Below are 18,900 nucleotides of genomic sequence, written 5' to 3'. Positions count from 1 at the left end.
ACTTAGTTATTCGTTACAAAATAATATGCTTACGTATTGGAATGCATCTCACAAATGGATCACCAGTGTGAAGTTGAGGGCAAGTACAGATTGGATTGTGATTAATGACTTGACATCTAGAATTGATGCCACAAGAACCAAGGCATGGATCTCTGCATTTCTGGTTACTGCATGCTTCGTTTAGTGAACAATCCGAACTCACTGTACACTCAGGTCTACAAGAGGGTGGGGAACCGATATAGCCCGGTACGCACGAACAAACTGCTTGTTCATTAATTTTTCGACATACACTGTTCGGACCACACGGGCTCGGCTGACATGGGTTCCTATCCACAGGCTCTACATTTGAAAATATATGCTTGTGAAATAAAATAATCTAACAGTCGAGAAAAGCCTTTTGAATTTATGGCTACCCAATATTTGAAAATATGTTCCATATGAATTTCACGGTTATATGTTTCAGAACAGACTAATTCTTGTTTTTACATAAAGTCTTGATGATGCATCGCATTGATTTCATGGAGTATTGAATAATTCTTCAAAATAATGCAGTGGTCTCATTTCATATTTGTTTTCAGCAGTTTTTCGAGGGCAAAACATACAGAGGCTTAGGTAATTTAAAGTAGAATTCATGTTGGCAGAAGTGGAAAAAGTTTTCTTACAATTCATAGTGAATATACGAAGTGATTCAGAATCCCGTAAACGCAATTTTTATAAGTATAGAACTTCGAGAAAATCAATGATACTATAAAGATGACATATGTTTTCTGAGCGTCGAAACACTAATTGATTTCTTTCAAAATCAATGACGTACCTTGGAATGGTAAGCAAAGTACAAAAGCGTTTCCTGTCATTCGTGTAGGACAGCTACACATAGGGACATGGTTTAATACAACACATTGGGCCATTCGTCCACACGTTCCTGGACATGGATCTATGCACTTATTGCGAATGCATGCCATTTCTCGTGAACAATCCGAGTTGAGAACACATTCTGGGCGACATTCATAATATGGATCACCTCGATACTCAGGTAAACATGTACAAATTCCGTCGTTACACAGGGCATTGGGACCGCATGGAGATGGGTCGCATAAATCATGAATTGCAACTTCAGCTAAAAGAAAGAATAAATTGTTTTGGGTACTGGTGATATTTGGTATTTTGATTGACAAGTCCGTTGTGTTGAACTCTTACTTGGAGGTGGTGGTTTTGGATAACAATTGCTGAAAGGATCTCCTGTATATCCATCAGGACAAGTGCACATTGGGACATGGTTACGTACATTGCACAGAGCTGTACTACTGCACGATCCTAAGCATGGATTTTTACATTTCTCATTGATACAAGCCAGGTTCATGGAACATTCAGAATTCACGCTACATTCGGGTCTGCAATTAGGCGGTGCTCCTATATATGTTGGTAAGCAGGAGCAAGATGGAGACCCCCTAATATTACGACATTCGGAATATAATCCACAAGGAGATGGAACGCATGGATCGATCTCATCTCGTTGTACAAGTACAGTCTCTGCAATTCAAGATTACTAAGTGTAGAATAATTGTGTTGAATGAATACTTTGTACAATTTTTTTTTTTTTTCTGCGAAACAATCTTACGTGGCAGCGGGAAACATCTGGTGAAGGGATCTCCAGTATATCTAGCAATACAACTACAAATGGGGCTATGGTGAATCACTTTGCATTCTGTATTTAATCCACACGGATTCGGACAAGGGGAAACGCATTTCTGATTGATGCACGCCAGTGTTGGTGGACATTCGCTATTTACTACACATTCTGGCTTACAACTCGGCGGGGATCCAATATAGGTTGGCAAACATGAGCAAACAGCTTGGCCATTTGTATTGCGGCATTTACTATTTGGTCCGCAAGGCGACGGGAAACATGGGTCTACTTCAACCGTCACAGCTATAGCGTAAAATATGTTCAAACGATTAGTGCATGTCATTGCGAAATATCGTAGCAAGGAAATAGGTAAAAAAAGTCTTACGTAGGTGCTGGTGCGGGACGCAGTATCTGAAGGGGTCTCCTGTATAACCTGAATTGCAATTACAACTTGGCATGTGGTTAACAACATTACACTGTGCGTTCAGGCCACAGGTTCCGGGACAGGGGTTTCTGCATTTCAGGTTGATACAAGCCAAATTTGGCATGCAATCTGAGTTTGACATGCACTCGGGGTGACAGCCTTCGTAAGGATTTCCTATATAGTCTGAGCGACACGAGCATGATCCAGCGCCATTATATTCACGGCAAATAGCATTCGGGCCACAGGGAGATGGGTCACATGGTTTCCTAATTTCTGTTTGGGGCTCTACTGGAAAAAGAAATGCACTCAAGGATTTATCACCTGAATTACAAACTATATCTAATCAAGTTAACCACCTATATGTTTCAGTTTTAGTGCAAACCAAACGGTGCCGCAGTTAAAAGCCCATAATCAGTTCACCAGAACCGAATTTTATATTTTCGCATATTATTATTATTGTTGTTGTTGTTGTTGTTGTTATTATTATGAATCCAGAGGACACGTTCTTATTCATATGTGAGACGTTGGGTACAATGCAGTTGGTCAGATCAGTATATTATTGTTATAATATATCATGTTAATGAAGTGCTACATATGCAGGGAGCCCCGCTGAGATGGCTTACAATGTATTCGAAGTTTTCAGCGGTATTGCTTATTCTCATATTATCTTTCAATTGCTTGAGCCAAACAGACTTATTTCTGACCAGCTTCGCATGTAATTGTGTTATCGTTCATTAATATCGGCGTTTTAAATAGGCATTACTTACTTTACTAGCTTTGTGTAAAGTACTTGTTAGCTCTACATCCATATAAGGTAAATTTCTATGTCAATTTGAGCAGGTTGGCTACGGGTTGGATTTAATCACATGTCAGGATTAGGGCAGCATTTATTTTAAATGCAGGGTAAGCAGTCGTGAGTTCATTCCACCGATCAGTTTCTTGTTCAACCAAGGCGACCAAGGCCAATATGGGGGTTACAAATATATATCAATACCACAAATATTGGGCAACTTCATCTGCAAACATCAGTTTGTACGGGTATTGGAACATCGCAAATCATGAAAATGACCTTTTTATTAGTTCATTAGGGTATAAAGCATGTGTGCACTTTGTGTATAGACCCTTATATTAATGGGGTTTGGACTGGACAAAATTCAGCGGACTACATATATTTCAAACACAGGACTTCTTAATTACATTAATCTTGTTGTAACGGAGGGCTGGCGGGGGGGGGGGGGGGTGATTAAGATGCGATTGACAATTAATTTCCACGAGATAATTAATAAGTTTCAGATATCAAATCGTATTTTGTGACACAACGCAAACACCTGTACGTTTGTGCCATGTAACACTGCAATCAATTTTATAACTCTCGTGAGACATGTTCATGTTTCAGTCTGTAAACTAAATTTGTATTTTTTCGATTAATTATTATTTACCTATGCACTGAACATTACTCTAACACACTATCGTACTTTCATTCGAGTGTTTTATCTGAAGTATGTTACAAGCTGACTAGGAATACAAAAAGATGCTGACAACCAATAAATTTGTCTACTAAACGTTTTTTTCTGAATGTCGTGTTTGCTATAGAAGACGAAATATTTTTAGTGTGATTTGTACTGCCAAATTTATGAAAAAAAAACAACATTCAGAAGTCGGTAAAAGTCCCAGGGCAACTCTCTCCCACAATGCAATTTTCTAAATATAAAAGTGTTCCCCTATGCAAACATTCTGATTTAAGCGAGACTAAACCGTAACTTCGTTAAAAATTTTGAAAATATAGCTAGACTAGCCATGAGTGTACACTAGGGTGGTCGTTAAATGTAACATCATGATGGATGGTCATAAATCGGCTCTACATCTACAAAAAACATGTTTCTAATTCTTTTAGATTTTTATTTCGAGTCTTTACTGTGCCGGCAAGCCTCTGATTTTCTTTTTAATTAGAAAAATAGGGAATTTTACGACTTCCAGGATCTCGCTTATTCACAGCGTTTTCGGATAGGAAATTTCTTCAGGATCATGGAAAAAATGATTTAAAGAATCCCACCTGTGCACAAAGTTGTTAAAAAATGGTTTAAATACCAAAAAAATTAAGGAAATTTGATTTTTTCAATATAGAAGACCGAGGCTTGCTTAATATTATAATTTTCTGTTAACGCAACCCACTCGCGGAACGCTCACGTTCCCTTAGTGACCCTGTGGTCGTATTTTATCTTTTATTTAAAGATGTATGTTGGACACTTTCGAGCTGAAAATTATATTCGATCGGAATTTTTGAACTTCACGATTCAATAAAAATATGAAAAAATTCAAAAACATTTGGCATTCTATGAACAACAATTATCAATAATAATATCACCCAAAAGTCATTAGCAAATAGTTTAAGCAAATAATTATTTGATACTTTTTGGGTCAGCTCTTTTTTACTCATACGGATCAAATGTGTGCATTTTTCTGAATGCTTGTGAATTTTTCAGAATTTTCTTATGATTATTGAAGAATTATTTGTTTGAACGATTTATTAATAACTTTTGAATAATATGAATGTTGACAATTGTTGTTCATAGCATGCCAATTGATGTTGAATTTTTTCAGATTTTTATTGAAACACGAAATACTAAAATTCCAAATACCTACAATTTTCAGCTGAAACGTGTTCAATATACATCCGTGAATAAAAAATAAAATACGACCACATGGTCACTGAGGGCACGTAAGCGTTTGGTGAGTGAGGCGCGTTAACAAAAAATTATAATAATAAGCAAGCCTCAGTATTTCATATTGAAAAAATCAAACTTTCCTAATTTTTTGGTATTTGAATCGATTTTTAAAAACTTTTGTGCACAGGTGGGATTTTTTAAATTATTTTTTCCTTGATTCTGAGGAAATTTATCCGAAACCGCTGTGAATAGGCGAGACCCTGGAAATCGTAAAATTCCCTAATTTTCTAATTAAAAAGAAAATCAGGGGCCTGCCGGCACAGTAGGGACTTCGAATAAAAATCTGAAAAAATTAAAGACATTTTTCTTCGAAATTTGGAACCGATCTAGGACCATCCAACATTGAAATTCCAAAAAAGCCATTTACGGCTAATTTTTTCTCTAGTTGATTATGTTGGCAATGGAGTCAGCCAGAAAAACAGGAAGTTGAAAGATTAGATGTTTCAAAATCTGTATCCACATGTGTACACGAGCACACGAATCTAACCGAAAACTACTTTTTATGTCAATAATCAATTCATAACGCTCGAATAGTGACTTTTAATTACAATAGTAAGAGCTTTTATTTCTGCTCACATTCTAAGCAAAACCTTTGTACTATCACAACTTTGGTAAATCATATTAGTGCTAGAGCTTCTTTTGTGGAAAATTTACCTATCAATATTTGTATGCAAGTGAAAATCAGAAAAAATAAGGAATTCTAGGAAAAGAGTGTTCTTTCGACAGTTATAACTTATAAATTAACTCGGAACATAAAACGCGGATTTTGCGTGCGATTATGATCGCACGTACAATTATAGTAACCGGATATGTTTTAACTATCTCAAAAATAATTACGGGCTTGTCTCTCTTGAGTGAAAACAAATGCACAAGACATTCTAGAAATCATTTTTACACCTGAGTTCTCAAGCAATGATAATGGAATAACAAGCTTTTCCCTAAACGTATTTCCAACAATCTCTGAACTGATTCACGATGTTCATGTATAATTTCAGCTTTTTTCTGGACGAAATGATACGATGTAAAAAGATGTTTCGAACCCGACATAATTTAGAAGTTTTTATAATCCAAAATTCGCGTAGCTAAAATATATTATAATCATTGCAGGGATCATCACTAGTAATCCTAAAAAGTATCCGTACGTTTTCCGACTCTTCAAGTGTACTTCTGCGGTGTCTATTAGACAATGAGACTGTTAAATAAAATTACAGGGACAAATGTTTCGCATCATTTCGATATTGACAAGCAAGTGTTTTCAATTGGTGGCTAATCAATGGGTTGTGTTGTCATCCAACGTGTATACAGATAATTGAAAACTCAGTTCACTGACTGAAACAACTTCAACATTTCTTCTCAAAATAATAATTAATTGCAGCGTACTCTGTTAACAAGAATCATCTTTTGCCAGCAAGTCAATGCTTGTTAACTTGCTATTAAAGAATTACATCCTGAAAGTAGTTCAAGAAGGCTATCCCATTACAGCCGAACTTGATAAACTAAAAGCAACAATTCATTGCTGGGAATTTTGGATACACAATATCTCCGCTGTGTTATAATAATTAATAAAATACTTGTGTGTACATAAACTCATGCAACATGCAGTACATACTGATAAAGTGAGACTCACCTCTCTCGACAGGATGACAGCTGCTGAATGGATCACCGGTGTAGTCTTCATAACAAGAACAAACAGATTTATGGTTGATCACGGAACATTTTGAATTTACACCACAAACACCGATACACGGATCACGACACTTTTGTTGAACACAAGCAAGGTGCGGTGCACACTCTGGGTTGATGGTACATTCTGGTCTACAATTTGGCGGAACTCCCACGTAATTCTGAGAACATGAACATGCAGGACTTTCCCCACGGACGTGACATTCCGAGTTAGGCCCACATGGTGATGGGTCGCATGGATTTATTGGCACTGGAGTAACTGTAGTTGAAAACGAAATATCTAGTGTTATTAATTGGAGTGTATGTAAACCAAAAACCTTGAAGCGTGGCAAGAATTTCATTACCTTGGACTGGGTCGCATCTGGTAAATGGATCACCGGTATAACCCTCACTGCAGCTACATATCGGATTATGATTAACCACTTGGCATCTGGCATTCTGTCCGCAAGTGCCTGGACAAGGATCTGAGCACTTGCTTCTTAGGCACGCTTGTGTTAATGGGCACTCTGCGCTAACTATACACTCTGGTCTGCAGGACGGTGGATTGCCAATAAAGTTTGACTGACAAGAGCACACTGCGTGATTGTTGATCACTTTGCACATACTGTGTGGACCACATGGTGATGGTGTGCAAGGTTGCGCTGGTGTGTCTAAAATGGTTACAGTAGTAAATAAAAATACGCTACAAATGAAATAATCGTAATAATGCACAATAGTGCTGGTCGAAAAAACTTTTGCATAATTGGCTACTTTTGAAGTTATTATTACTGAAATGCAGTGTTATAAAACGTTTAAAGCATGCGAGCCTACCATCATTGTTGTATAGCCTACAAAGAGAGAATGGATCACCCGTTGTGCCAGGTGGACAACTGCACATGGGAATATGATTGACAACATCGCAGCGAGCATTGGATCCGCAAGTACCAGGGCATGGGTCTATACAATGCTGATTAGCACATGATTTTACTCGTGAGCATTCAGAGTTCATTGTACACTCTGGACGACAAAATGAGGTCGGATCTCCAAAGTAATCTGGCAGGCATGTACAAGAGCCTCCGTTGCATTGAGCGTTCGGTCCACATGGAGATGGATCACATGGATCATCAGGAACTCTTGGACGCTCTGTATTCAAAGTTTCATCATAAAAATTATGGTAATAATATTCCCTCAAAGTGAGTAATATCACTCTGAATTGAAATAATTCAAGTATGCTAGTCTTAAAACAAACCTTGGACCGGTGAGCAAAGTGTGAAAGGATCTCCAGTATATCCTTGTATGCAGTTACATGTTGGAATGTGGTTTTGAACACGGCAGTCAGCGTTTTCTCCGCAAGATCCAGTACAGGGGTTCCTGCATTTTTCGGAGATACAAGCCTGATTAGAAGAACAATCTGTGTTTACAACACACTCTGGGCGGCAGTTTGGTGGAGATCCTATGTAATTCTTTAAACACGAACAGGCTGCTTGGTCAGCGACATTCCTGCATTCTGCATAGAGACCACATGGACTAGGCATGCAAGGATCTCTTTGTTTCGGGACATCCAAAGGTGGAACTGAACATAAATAATTATATCAGTAAGTGAACTCAATATTCGTACTGTTTACAGTGTCTTCTGTCAAATTCATTGAATTATTTTTTTAAAGTTTGCAGACATTACCTATTTCTCGATAACACCTTGAGAATGGATCACCAGTCATGCCTTGAGGACAGCTGCATAGAGGATGATGGTTTACCACTTGACATTTAGCTCCGATACCACATGTTCCCGGACAAGGATCATTACACTTGAATTTATAACAAGCACGATCTTGAGGGCACTCAGAATTGACAACACATTCTGGTCTACAATTAGGTGGTGTGCCAATATAAGATTTTTCACAAGTACACACGGGTTGATTGTTAACCACTCTGCATAAGCTGCTTGGTCCACAAGGGGAGGGTGAACATGGTTCAGACACAGTCGGTTCTACAACATTAAAAGGTAACATTCATTTGAATTCTATCCAAATTTATGCTCGGTTTCAGGAAGCGATCTACGCTCAAGGGCTAGTATTTCCACCCCTAATTATTGGTCATCCTTTGAAAGGTTCTTTCGATGTATATTGCATAGATAGAAATCCAGATATAAAAAAACAAATTTCACTCAGAATTTTGAATTCTGTTCAAATTTCGCTGTGCCTCAGTTCATATATCTATTACATTTTCACAATCTGGCGAAACTGTTTCCATTTAATTTTGGCAACAGATTGTGAAAACAGAAAAGAAATGCAACATCAAGCATCTTATTCATCCATGTTGATCCAATACGAATTTAAAACCTCTGAAAAAAGACTGAGACTTGACTAAATTTTACTAAATTTTTGATCTAGAAAATGTTTACCAGATTTGCAAGAACATTTTTTTTCTCTTTTCTAGAATTCATTCAAATTACAAGTACCTGTATTTTCATCCGACTTTTACCAACTTTATTCACACAGTGGTTACGGAATATTTCATGCTCTTTATCATGGTGTTGTTAATCGTCACAACTTATAAAATTTACCTGTTACTGGCCGATGCGTGCAACCGGTGAAGGGATCACCAATGTATCCAGGCGTACAAATACATGTGGGGATGTGATTCACAACAGAACATTCTGCACGAGTGCCACAAACACCTGGGCAAGGATCTTCACACTTGTTTCGAATACAAGCTTTGTTTGTCGGACAATCTGCACTAAGAATACATTCAGGTTGGCAGCCTTCATACGGATTTCCGTAATAGTCTTTGATACAGCTGCATGCGCCTGCGTTGTCACGTTGTTGGCAAACTGCATTAGGGCCACATGGAGATGGTTCACAGGGATTTAGGGCTTCTTCTGTAATTGTACGCAAAATGTCGAATTCACGTATATGAAAATATTGATATATTATATTGATAGTGATGAAATTTCGGTAAAATTGATCTTGACCCATGATTTCCTGATATCTTAACATGTGACTGACCTTGTTTTATTACACATTGAACAAATGGGTTTCCCGTATATCCTGTTGAACACGTGCAGGTAACAGCATGATTAACAATGTTGCACTCGGCATTCTCGCCGCAAGAGCCTGGACAGGGATCTGTACACTTGGCATTGATACATGCTTTATTGCTAGGGCAATCTGGATTTATAACACATTCTGGACGACACGAAGGTGGAGACCCAATGTAATTTGGAAGACATGAGCACGACGGATTACCGCCATTGCTTTGACAAAGTGCATTTGGTCCGCAAGGTGAGGGAATGCAAGAATCTTCAGGTGCCTTTGGCTGCTCTGGTGGCACTGTGAAAGCATATGTAAGCCGTAATTGTTTCAGTTGGAAATGTAATAACTTATATTCAAAACTAAACAGATAAATTTTTGTGGCTAATAATGTGACAGAAAATGCTGGCATGATATACCTGGGATGTCATAACAACTCCTGAAAGGATCTCCGGTTTGTCCTGGAAGACAGCTACATATCGGACTGTGGTTTATTACTTCACAACGAGCATTCAATCCACAAGAGCCCAAGCATGGATTTGTACATTTCTTGTTTACACACGCTCTTGTCGATGAGCATTCGGAACTAACAATGCACTCTGGTCGACATGATGGTGGTGAGCCTAAATACCCTTGGAGACAAGAGCATACGGCATGGTTATCCGAATTGCGGCATTGGCTGTTAGGTCCACACGGGGACGGTACACAAGGATCGCGTTGATTATCCCGTTCTAGAATATGCAAAGAAAATTATGAACACAAATTTATACATACACACTAATTCATTATCGACCAAATGAAATTTATATCAGTATCAAGAATTGATTTTAGAAGAAAGATATTTTATTCATGATGATTTTTAAGTAAAAAAAATTACTCGAGCTTCACCTATTTTTTTACTACCTATCACCTATTAATTATTTTGGCAACAATTTTTTCTTCCCATAACACACTACTATTGTGGTTGTCCATGACTGAAATAATCAATTGATTGTTAAGTTGTACAACACTCATAATGTCCGAAATCTAGTGAACTACAGTTTCACGAACCTTAAATTTTACCCCCATCATTTTAGAGTCATTTTATGCTAAGTTTGATCATTATGATTATTATAACTTATTTTTTACTACCAAATACCATCTATTTTTATCATAAAGACGAATGAACATACAAGTCAAAGTGTTAGACCAAAAATTTTGCAATGAACAGCTCGACCTCCTTACCTGGTTCTTGTTTGCGACAGCTAACAAAAGGATCTCCGACATATCCAATTAGGCAGGAACATACCGGAATATGGTTTACAATATCGCATTGAGCGTTCTGTCCGCAAATACCTGGGCAAGGGTCTGTACACTTATTTCGTAGACAAGATTTATCTCGTGGACATTCAGAATTGAGAATACATTCAGGTCTGCACGCTTCAAATGGATTACCAGTGTACTCAGGTAAACATTCACAATCTCCATCTTTGCACAGAGCATTCGGACCGCATGGCGATGGATTACATGGATCGCGAACAATAGGTTCTGTGCCTAAAAATGAAATCGGTTCATTACTTAATCTGTTACTAATGCAAGTAATGTACCTTCTTACAATTAGCATTAGAATGCCTGGGATTGTGAGCTTCACAACCCTCCCATGGTAATTGATTAGTTATAATCCCATTTTAACTCGGTTAAGTGCAAAGGAGAAGAGATTCTAGTTTTTTTAAACCTGCCCTACGTGAAAAATGGAATACTCCAGAACCAAATTTTGCAGACTTAAATTGTTCAACCATACTTAAAAAGATGAAGTAAGAAATCAAAAATTGTTTTGAAAGAATTCAGCGTGTAATTGACTATATAATTTATCTTATAAATCCGATAAAATATAATAGATCAAAAATCATACAATCAGCCACATAGTTGATATTGTGATTTTTGATCTGGTGTCTCTGACGATTCATGTTTTAGTAATTTGTTATTTATATAGTTTAAAGAATTTACAAGATAAATCATGTAATCAATTACATGCTGAATTCTTTCAAGACATTTTATGATTGATCACATCATCTTTTTCAATAGCACAGCCCAGGCATTCTGGTTTCAAATCCTTTTGGAGAAAAACAATGGTGACTTTACTTGTTGGAATTAGAGAGCACCGTGAGAATGGATCTCCAGTAAATCCTGTGGTGCACGTGCATACTGGTATGTGGTTTAAGACATGGCATTCAGTACTGATTCCGCATGATCCTAGACATGGATCTTGGCATCTTTGATTGATACAAGCAAGATGACTCTTGCATTCAGAGCTAAGAACACATTCTGGTCTACATTCCGGTGGTGAGCCGATGTAATTTGGAAGACAAGAACATGCAGGGCTACCAGATGTTATCATCTGACAGTGTGAATTCGGCCCACAAGGTGACGGTGTACAAGACGGTGGTCTTTCAGTTTGTGGAATATCCATCGGTACTAAAAATAAAGGTGCAAACATTTATGTAATATACAAAAGAATTGAATGAAATTCATACTATTGTTACAGAGTTTCGAGAAAAATGTATTAAATCGAAAATCTTACCTTGAGAACATTGAGTGAAAGGATCTCCTGTATATCCAGATGGACATGTACATATTGGATTATGATTTTTAGTTGTGCATATTGCTCTTAATCCACATGTATTTGGACAAGGGTCGGAGCATTTCTTATTGACACAAGCCAAATGAACTGGGCATTCTGCATTAACAATGCATTCTGGACGACACAACGGAGGTGTACCAGTATATTCTGGCAAGCACGTACATACAGCTTGTTCATTAACCGTGCGACATTTACTATTTGGTCCACAAGGAGATGGTGCACATGGATCTCGGACTGGATCTATCACTGTAGGTATATACCAATCATAATGTTGACTTTATATTCAACTACAAGAGGGTCTTGACATATTTTATTGGTTGCAAGACAAAATAAAAGAGACATTAAAATAGATTGGAGACATCTCTGAGATCAGGATAAATCAATCGTAGTTGATTTATATTTTTAGATTTGTCAGAGATCAATTCTTCTTGATTGGACTGAATATTTTTGATTCAGATGATATTTGAAGTGTAATTCTCTTATCAATGGGTGTATTGATATGCTAAAGACAATCTGATACTCTCTCTGTTAGAAAGACAGAAAGTGCATTGCAAATTTACAAGTTTGTTCGTTTGGAACGGTGAAAAACTATGTTTTAAGCCATGCAATGTAAATTTTAAATCGTCCGAGAAAAAATACTACACTAAATGTTATCCCTTTCATCAATGTTAAGCTTTTAACGTCACAGCAAAACTCAGAAAAATAATAATTACTTGAGAAAAATACTTATATTTTGAACTAGCTGCAAGAAGTACACAAAAAAAAAATTAACTGCCATTCAAATATGGTTTTTCCTCTATTGCAAAAGATTGAACTTTGCTGCCCATGAGTTGTTGAATCACAGAATAAGCAATATGCTTTATGATCACTTCATAAAATTATAATTAATTCTCTGAATATTGGATTAAGATATAATGTATCCATCATGTGTTCTATGTTACAAGCAAAGAATGATAGATTCCTATAATTCTATGATCACTTCATAAAATTGTAATTAATCCTCTGAATATCGGATTACGATATAACATACCCTTTAGATCTTCCATGTTACAAGCAAAGAATGGATCCCCGGTGTAACCAGCTGGGCAAGTGCAAAGAGGAACATGTTTTTCCACATTACAAATGGATAATGTTCCACAGGTACCTGGGCACGGATCGATACACTTGAATCCAACGCAAGCCAAGTGATATGCACAGTCATTATTTGCTTCACATTCTCGTTTGCATCCAGTCTGCTTATTATACGGATCGCCAATATAATCTGAAGGACAGGCACACGCAGCAGCTCCATTCCTCTCGCGGCATTGTGCATTTGGTCCACATGGTGTTGGGATACAAGGATTGGTTGGAGTGTATTCAGTAGCTAAGTAAGAAAATGTACGTACAGTGTATACCATTAGCAAATACGTTTGTTTAGTTACAGCAGCGAATCGATTTTTATCCTTTTTATGTTACTTACAAGATGGTGGAATTAAGCTACATCCCACTGATGCATCTCCAACGAAACCTTCTGGACATGTACAAAGCGGTTGATGATTCTTGACAGAGCATATTGCAAAACTTCCACACGTTTCTGGGCATGGATCTTTACAGCGCTGATTTACACAAGTTGCAGTAGTTGGACATTCTGAGTTATCAACACACTCCGGTTTGCAGTTGGGTGGACGTCCAATAAAATTCAGGGCGCAAGAACATGCAGGTTGGAAACCTATAACTCTGCACTGGGAGTTTGGACCACATGGATTTGGTTCACACGGGTTTTCTGCTTCTCTACTAGGCGGTGTGACTACTAGAATAAATATATAAAATTTATAGTCTTTTGTTATCTCAATCGTTCTTTTTTTTAATCAGATCAGAAAAATAAATCATACTCATACTGTGACAAACACAATTATACGCGTATACCAATGCAAATAAATTGATGTTATTTAACTCTCGAAAATAATCAGGTATTCTTTGAACGAAAAAAAAAATTTGGATGTGAAATATCTGAATCTGGAGAATCAAGCTGGACAACAATATCAAATGTATTCACAACCAAAAGACGACTTATAACTTACCCAAAGTTTTTTACTGATCCAACAACTTCACTCATACTAATTCCAATGTCCTCAACTTGACATTGTAGAAGTTATCATTAGAAAAGTGAGTTTAGGTTTCACTTTTTTTGAACAGGAATTACATATTCCAATAAAATTCGTGAAGTATTGAAGAATTAATAGACGTCAAATACTAGTTTTGCATAAACTAAGTAGTGTGACACAAGATTTTTGAATCTCTTTTTCTGTTATCTCTCGAGAAATAGCTATGAATACTATGACCAAATCGTTCAATTCTCCTATTTCACTAAATGAAGTTTATTCCGGTACATGCACAATAACTATAAAACTGATCCCAGTATCGACCAATTGCTGGGCTGTATTTCGCAATGCACAGAGTCATGCATAGTCAGAATAGATGGATTACAAATTCACAATTATTGCAATCCCAAAATTTGAGATTTCGGAAAAATACTGTTGTCATTATATTTTTAAATACAAGGGTTTTCTTTTTACTGTATGATTTACCAGTGAATTCATACGAATGCTAAGCTTGTACTTACTTTCAATCTTTGTGCAGCCTGCAAATGGATCACCGGTGTAGCCGTTTGAACAAGTACAAAGGGGGTTGTGATTTACAACGAGACACTTCGTATTTAGCCCACAAGTTCCTGGACAAGGATCAACACATCTATTGTTGATGCACGCTCTGTTTTGTTGGCATTCAGAGCTGCCTGTGCATTCTGGACGACAAGACGGTGGAGTGCCAATAAATCCTGTCTGACAGGAACAGACAGCATGTTCATTCAACACACGACAGTTGCTGTTTGGTCCACAGGGAGATGGCTCGCATGGCTCAATAGGTGCTGATTGGTTGAATTCTGATCAAACAGAATCATCAGGTTATTTGGATTGTAATTTAAGCAAAATTTTTAGGTATCAGATTTGGGCTGCATTTTACCTGGTTCATGCACGCAAGATACTAATGGGTCGCCAGTATAGCCCGGGAAGCAAACGCAAGAAGGTGCGTGATTGAATACTTGACAAGTTGCGCTCCGACCGCATGCACTTGTGCAAGGATCAATGCATTTGTTGTTCAAGCAAGCCTTGGTGCGTTCACAATCGGAATTGGTTACGCATTCAGGTCTACAGCCGGTGTATGGATCGCCAAAATATTCAGGGAGGCATGTACAAGAGCCCGCGCCATTTCGTTCATTGCATCTTGCATTCGCACCACAAGGGGAGGGATTGCATGGAGTCCGTGGATTTTCGGTTGTTATAGGAACTGCAAGAATTGAAAATATTAGCCTGACTGCTATGCTAGGTAAATTTTTTTTAACTTTACAGGATTAAAACACTTGTATTAATAGTGTTCTTGTACTTGTGCAATGAAATTACCTTCTATTATCGGTAAGCATTCGGTAAATGGATCACCGGTGTATCCTGGACTACAAACACACACAGGGTTGTGTTTGACTACGTTGCAGAAAGTGTTCACACCGCATGATCCGGGACATGGATCTTTGCACTGTACACCTTGGCAAGCCAGATTTCCTGGACACTCCTCATTGATGACACATTCTGGGCGACAAGTAGGCGCACGGCCGACATAATTTGGTAAACATGAGCAAGCAGGGAAACCATCAATTACTCGACATTGTGAATTGGGACCACACGGTGATGGTATACATGGATTTCCACTTGGTGTCGGGGGTATCCGACCTGTAAAAAAATAACCATAAAATGTATTTCTGAATTCCGGTAATTAGACATACATCATTCGAAAACATGAAGAAATTGATTCGTCAGCAAAGATTCTAACTCGTAATCAAAATATTCTAATTCTCGTATTTTTTGATTTCATAATTTCATTTTTGGGGTTCTCAGGACACTACTACCTCTATGTTCCTGGAACAATTCTTGCAAAGGCATGAATTTTTTTAGTTTAGATATTCAGTTGGAACTAGTAAAACTGGTTCAAGAATTTTGGCATTAAAATTATGTTTTTTACATAGTATGTATTGGCTGGTTCCCAGAATTTGTACTGGTATACGTTGTGAATACTAAAACTAGTGCACAGAGTGTTATAAAAATACATGAAAGATGTGCGTAACACATGTGAATGCATTGATGAATTGATAAAGTATAAGTAATATCTGTGAAAATATTATACCTTCGATCTTTAAGCATCGGAAAAATGGATCGCCGGAGTATCCTGGAACACAGCTGCAGATAGGATTGTGATTCACGACTTGACAATTAGTATTTTCCCCACACGTTCCTGGACATAGATTTTTGCATGTCTGACCAACACAAGCTTTGTCCTGCGCACAGTCTGCACTTACTACACATTCAGGATGACAATTTGGTGGACTGCCAATGTAATTAGATTGACAAGTGCAAACTGCGTGTCCATTCACTGCCCGGCAGTTACTGTACGGACCACAAGGCGTAGGCTCACATGGTCTTATTGGTGCTGGTGGATTAACTGTAATAATTAATTATGAGATATTATTGAACTTTGTTACACAATTGGGATTTTTTTGATTCTCCAATAAAAGAGTAAAAGAGGGATAAAGCAAGTACATATCCTATACTCATTGAAATCCAGGAAGATTTGAAAATTACCAGACTTCCCAGTCAACAGCGTTGGTTCAAATCAAATTGTATATTATTTTAGGCTCTGAACTTTGTTTGAAAAGAAAATAGATTACCCCGAATTAATCTTATGGAACTTGTGCTTCGACCAAATTGAATGCTTTCACCTTATTGTACGTGTTATACGTATCATATCGGAGGAGCTGTTTATTAGATGGTGAGTTTGAGTTTGCAAAATAGCTTTGAACGCGATGTTTAAAATACCAGACCAAATTCATATTATTGTATTAATTGGGTAAATTCGTCGAATTATTGTATTAAGGCTTTTGTCCAGCTCTCTGTTAATAATTCACTCTACAGTGTCATTTATTCATTACCGAAAGCGAAATCCGGGTGAGAAAGAACAACTTATACAGGTAGCAGGTAGATTAGCTGCATCAGTTGTACTCACGTTCAGCAACGAATGAATGTCTCTGCATTTGTTATGCGAAGAACAAGAATTATCATGTCAAGGTTACCACTGTATTAGTTGAGAGAAGATCTTCATTGAGATTAATTACAATACAAACCTTGCGGTGGAACGTGACAAGATGTCAAAGGATTTCCAGTGTAACCAGATAAACAAGTGCATGACGGTTGATGATTATGAACTTGACATTCAGCATTCAGCCCACAAGCCCCACTACATGGATCCTGACATTTATTGTTGATGCATGCTCTGGTATGAAGACAGTCAGAATTTTGCACGCATTCCGGTCTGCATCCCAAGTACGGATCTCCTTGGTAATCAGGAAGACAGGTACATGAACCTGCTCCATTACGTTCTTTACATACAGCGTTTGACCCACACGGTGATGGATTGCAAGGTTCAGCAGGTGGTTGTTCGACTGGGACAGCTAAATAACATAATATTTATTTAATTATCATAATTGCAGATAATTGTTTTTTTAAGTGACTCTGTATGAAAACGAATTATAATTTATTATCGAAGTGATCTACAAATCCTGTACTGTATAAATATGAAATATACATAGAAAAAAGGATGCCAACGTAGCAATTCTGCATTTACGTGTGACTCTTACATGAAAACGGTTGGCCCTGCCATGATTTTTTTTATTTCTTTTTACCTTTGATCAGTTCGGTGAAAAGAAGAGTATTTATTAGCTTTAGGAGGTGTATGACCTTTTCTAGCCTGACATGTAATTATGTTTTGTTACCGGTGAAAACGAGAAAATAGTTTACTTTATTTTCAACTTTGGTCTGTCGGTCCGGATAGTCTATAGTCCTATTGACCTAACATATTTCAAATTTGACTTTCCAATTGAGCTTCCTGAGCACCTAATATTGTTTTCTCGCAAGAAAAAGAGTCATGAATATACAAAAATTCACAATGTTCACCAATGATATTATAATAAGGCAGTACATGCGGTACTCCTCATTATTAAATTTGAATGAATGAGCTTTATTAGCGGAAAATTAATTCGCATACAATAGATAAGTACAAACCTTTCTGATTACATCCGGAGAACGGATCTCCTTCGAAACCTTCATAACATTGGCACATGGGACGATGATTCTGCACGCTACATCCAGCATTAAATCCGCAAGATCCTATGCAAGGATCTAGACATTTCCTTCGCACACAAGCAAGGTGATTTGGACAATCCTGATGAATGAGACATTCTGGTCTGCAGTTTGGAGGAGCACCAAACATTCCGCTCAGACACATACAAACAGGATAATTGCCTTCAACGCGACATTGTGCATTAGCTCCACATGGTGATGGTAAACATGGATTTGTTGGCACATTTTTTGGCACTGTAAATGAAATGAAATTGAAGGTAAATAAGCTTCCATCAGAAATACATCTTTTAACACATACAGAATTTTCTTTAAGAAACTGTAACATGTGATAAACAATAATGATCATGTAGTGGCTAATATTTATGAGGTGAAATGAATAGCTTAAAGTAATTCTATATTTTTTATTTTCGAAAGCATCGAAATATTGAATATCAAACACGATTAATTATTAGAAGCATCGTTTCGACAAATGGATATGTAGTCCATACCTTCTTTGATGCACTCTACAAATGGATCCCCGTTATACTGAGGTGGACAACTGCATATTGGGTTGTGATTAGCCACCTGACAATGAGCGTTGAGACCACATAC

The 18,900-nt window shown here is 37.4% G+C and overlaps 1 protein-coding gene across 8 annotated transcripts in view; it reads right to left on the bottom strand.

The window, feature by feature from the left end:
* The window catches only part of LOC124406816, a 132,877-nt gene that overhangs the window by 55,049 nt on the left and 58,928 nt on the right, over positions 1-18,900 (bottom strand). For 7 of the 8 annotated variants that reach the window (XM_046882427.1, XM_046882432.1, XM_046882429.1 and 4 more), the window contains 11 exons: positions 9,003-9,073; positions 8,118-8,426; positions 7,689-8,012; positions 7,271-7,582; positions 6,805-7,110; positions 6,405-6,719; positions 2,013-2,339; positions 1,619-1,930; positions 1,198-1,530; positions 815-1,117; positions 34-339 (listed from right to left, as the gene is read on the bottom strand). In XM_046882427.1, coding sequence (XP_046738383.1) covers positions 34-339; positions 815-1,117; positions 1,198-1,530; positions 1,619-1,930; positions 2,013-2,339; positions 6,405-6,719; positions 6,805-7,110; positions 7,271-7,582; positions 7,689-8,012; positions 8,118-8,426; positions 9,003-9,073 — 3,218 coding nt within the window. The remainder of the gene's footprint in view (positions 1-33; positions 340-814; positions 1,118-1,197; positions 1,531-1,618; positions 1,931-2,012; positions 2,340-6,404; positions 6,720-6,804; positions 7,111-7,270; positions 7,583-7,688; positions 8,013-8,117; positions 8,427-9,002; positions 9,074-18,900) is intronic. The other variant, XM_046882431.1, reaches the window with a different exon arrangement.

The sequence above is a fragment of the Diprion similis genome, chromosome 6, assembly GCF_021155765.1.
Source record: "Diprion similis isolate iyDipSimi1 chromosome 6, iyDipSimi1.1, whole genome shotgun sequence".
Taxonomy (NCBI): Eukaryota; Metazoa; Arthropoda; class Insecta; order Hymenoptera; family Diprionidae; genus Diprion; species Diprion similis.
The sequence above is the reverse complement of the archived record's forward strand: the minus strand, read 5'-3'. Positions and strand labels throughout refer to the sequence as shown.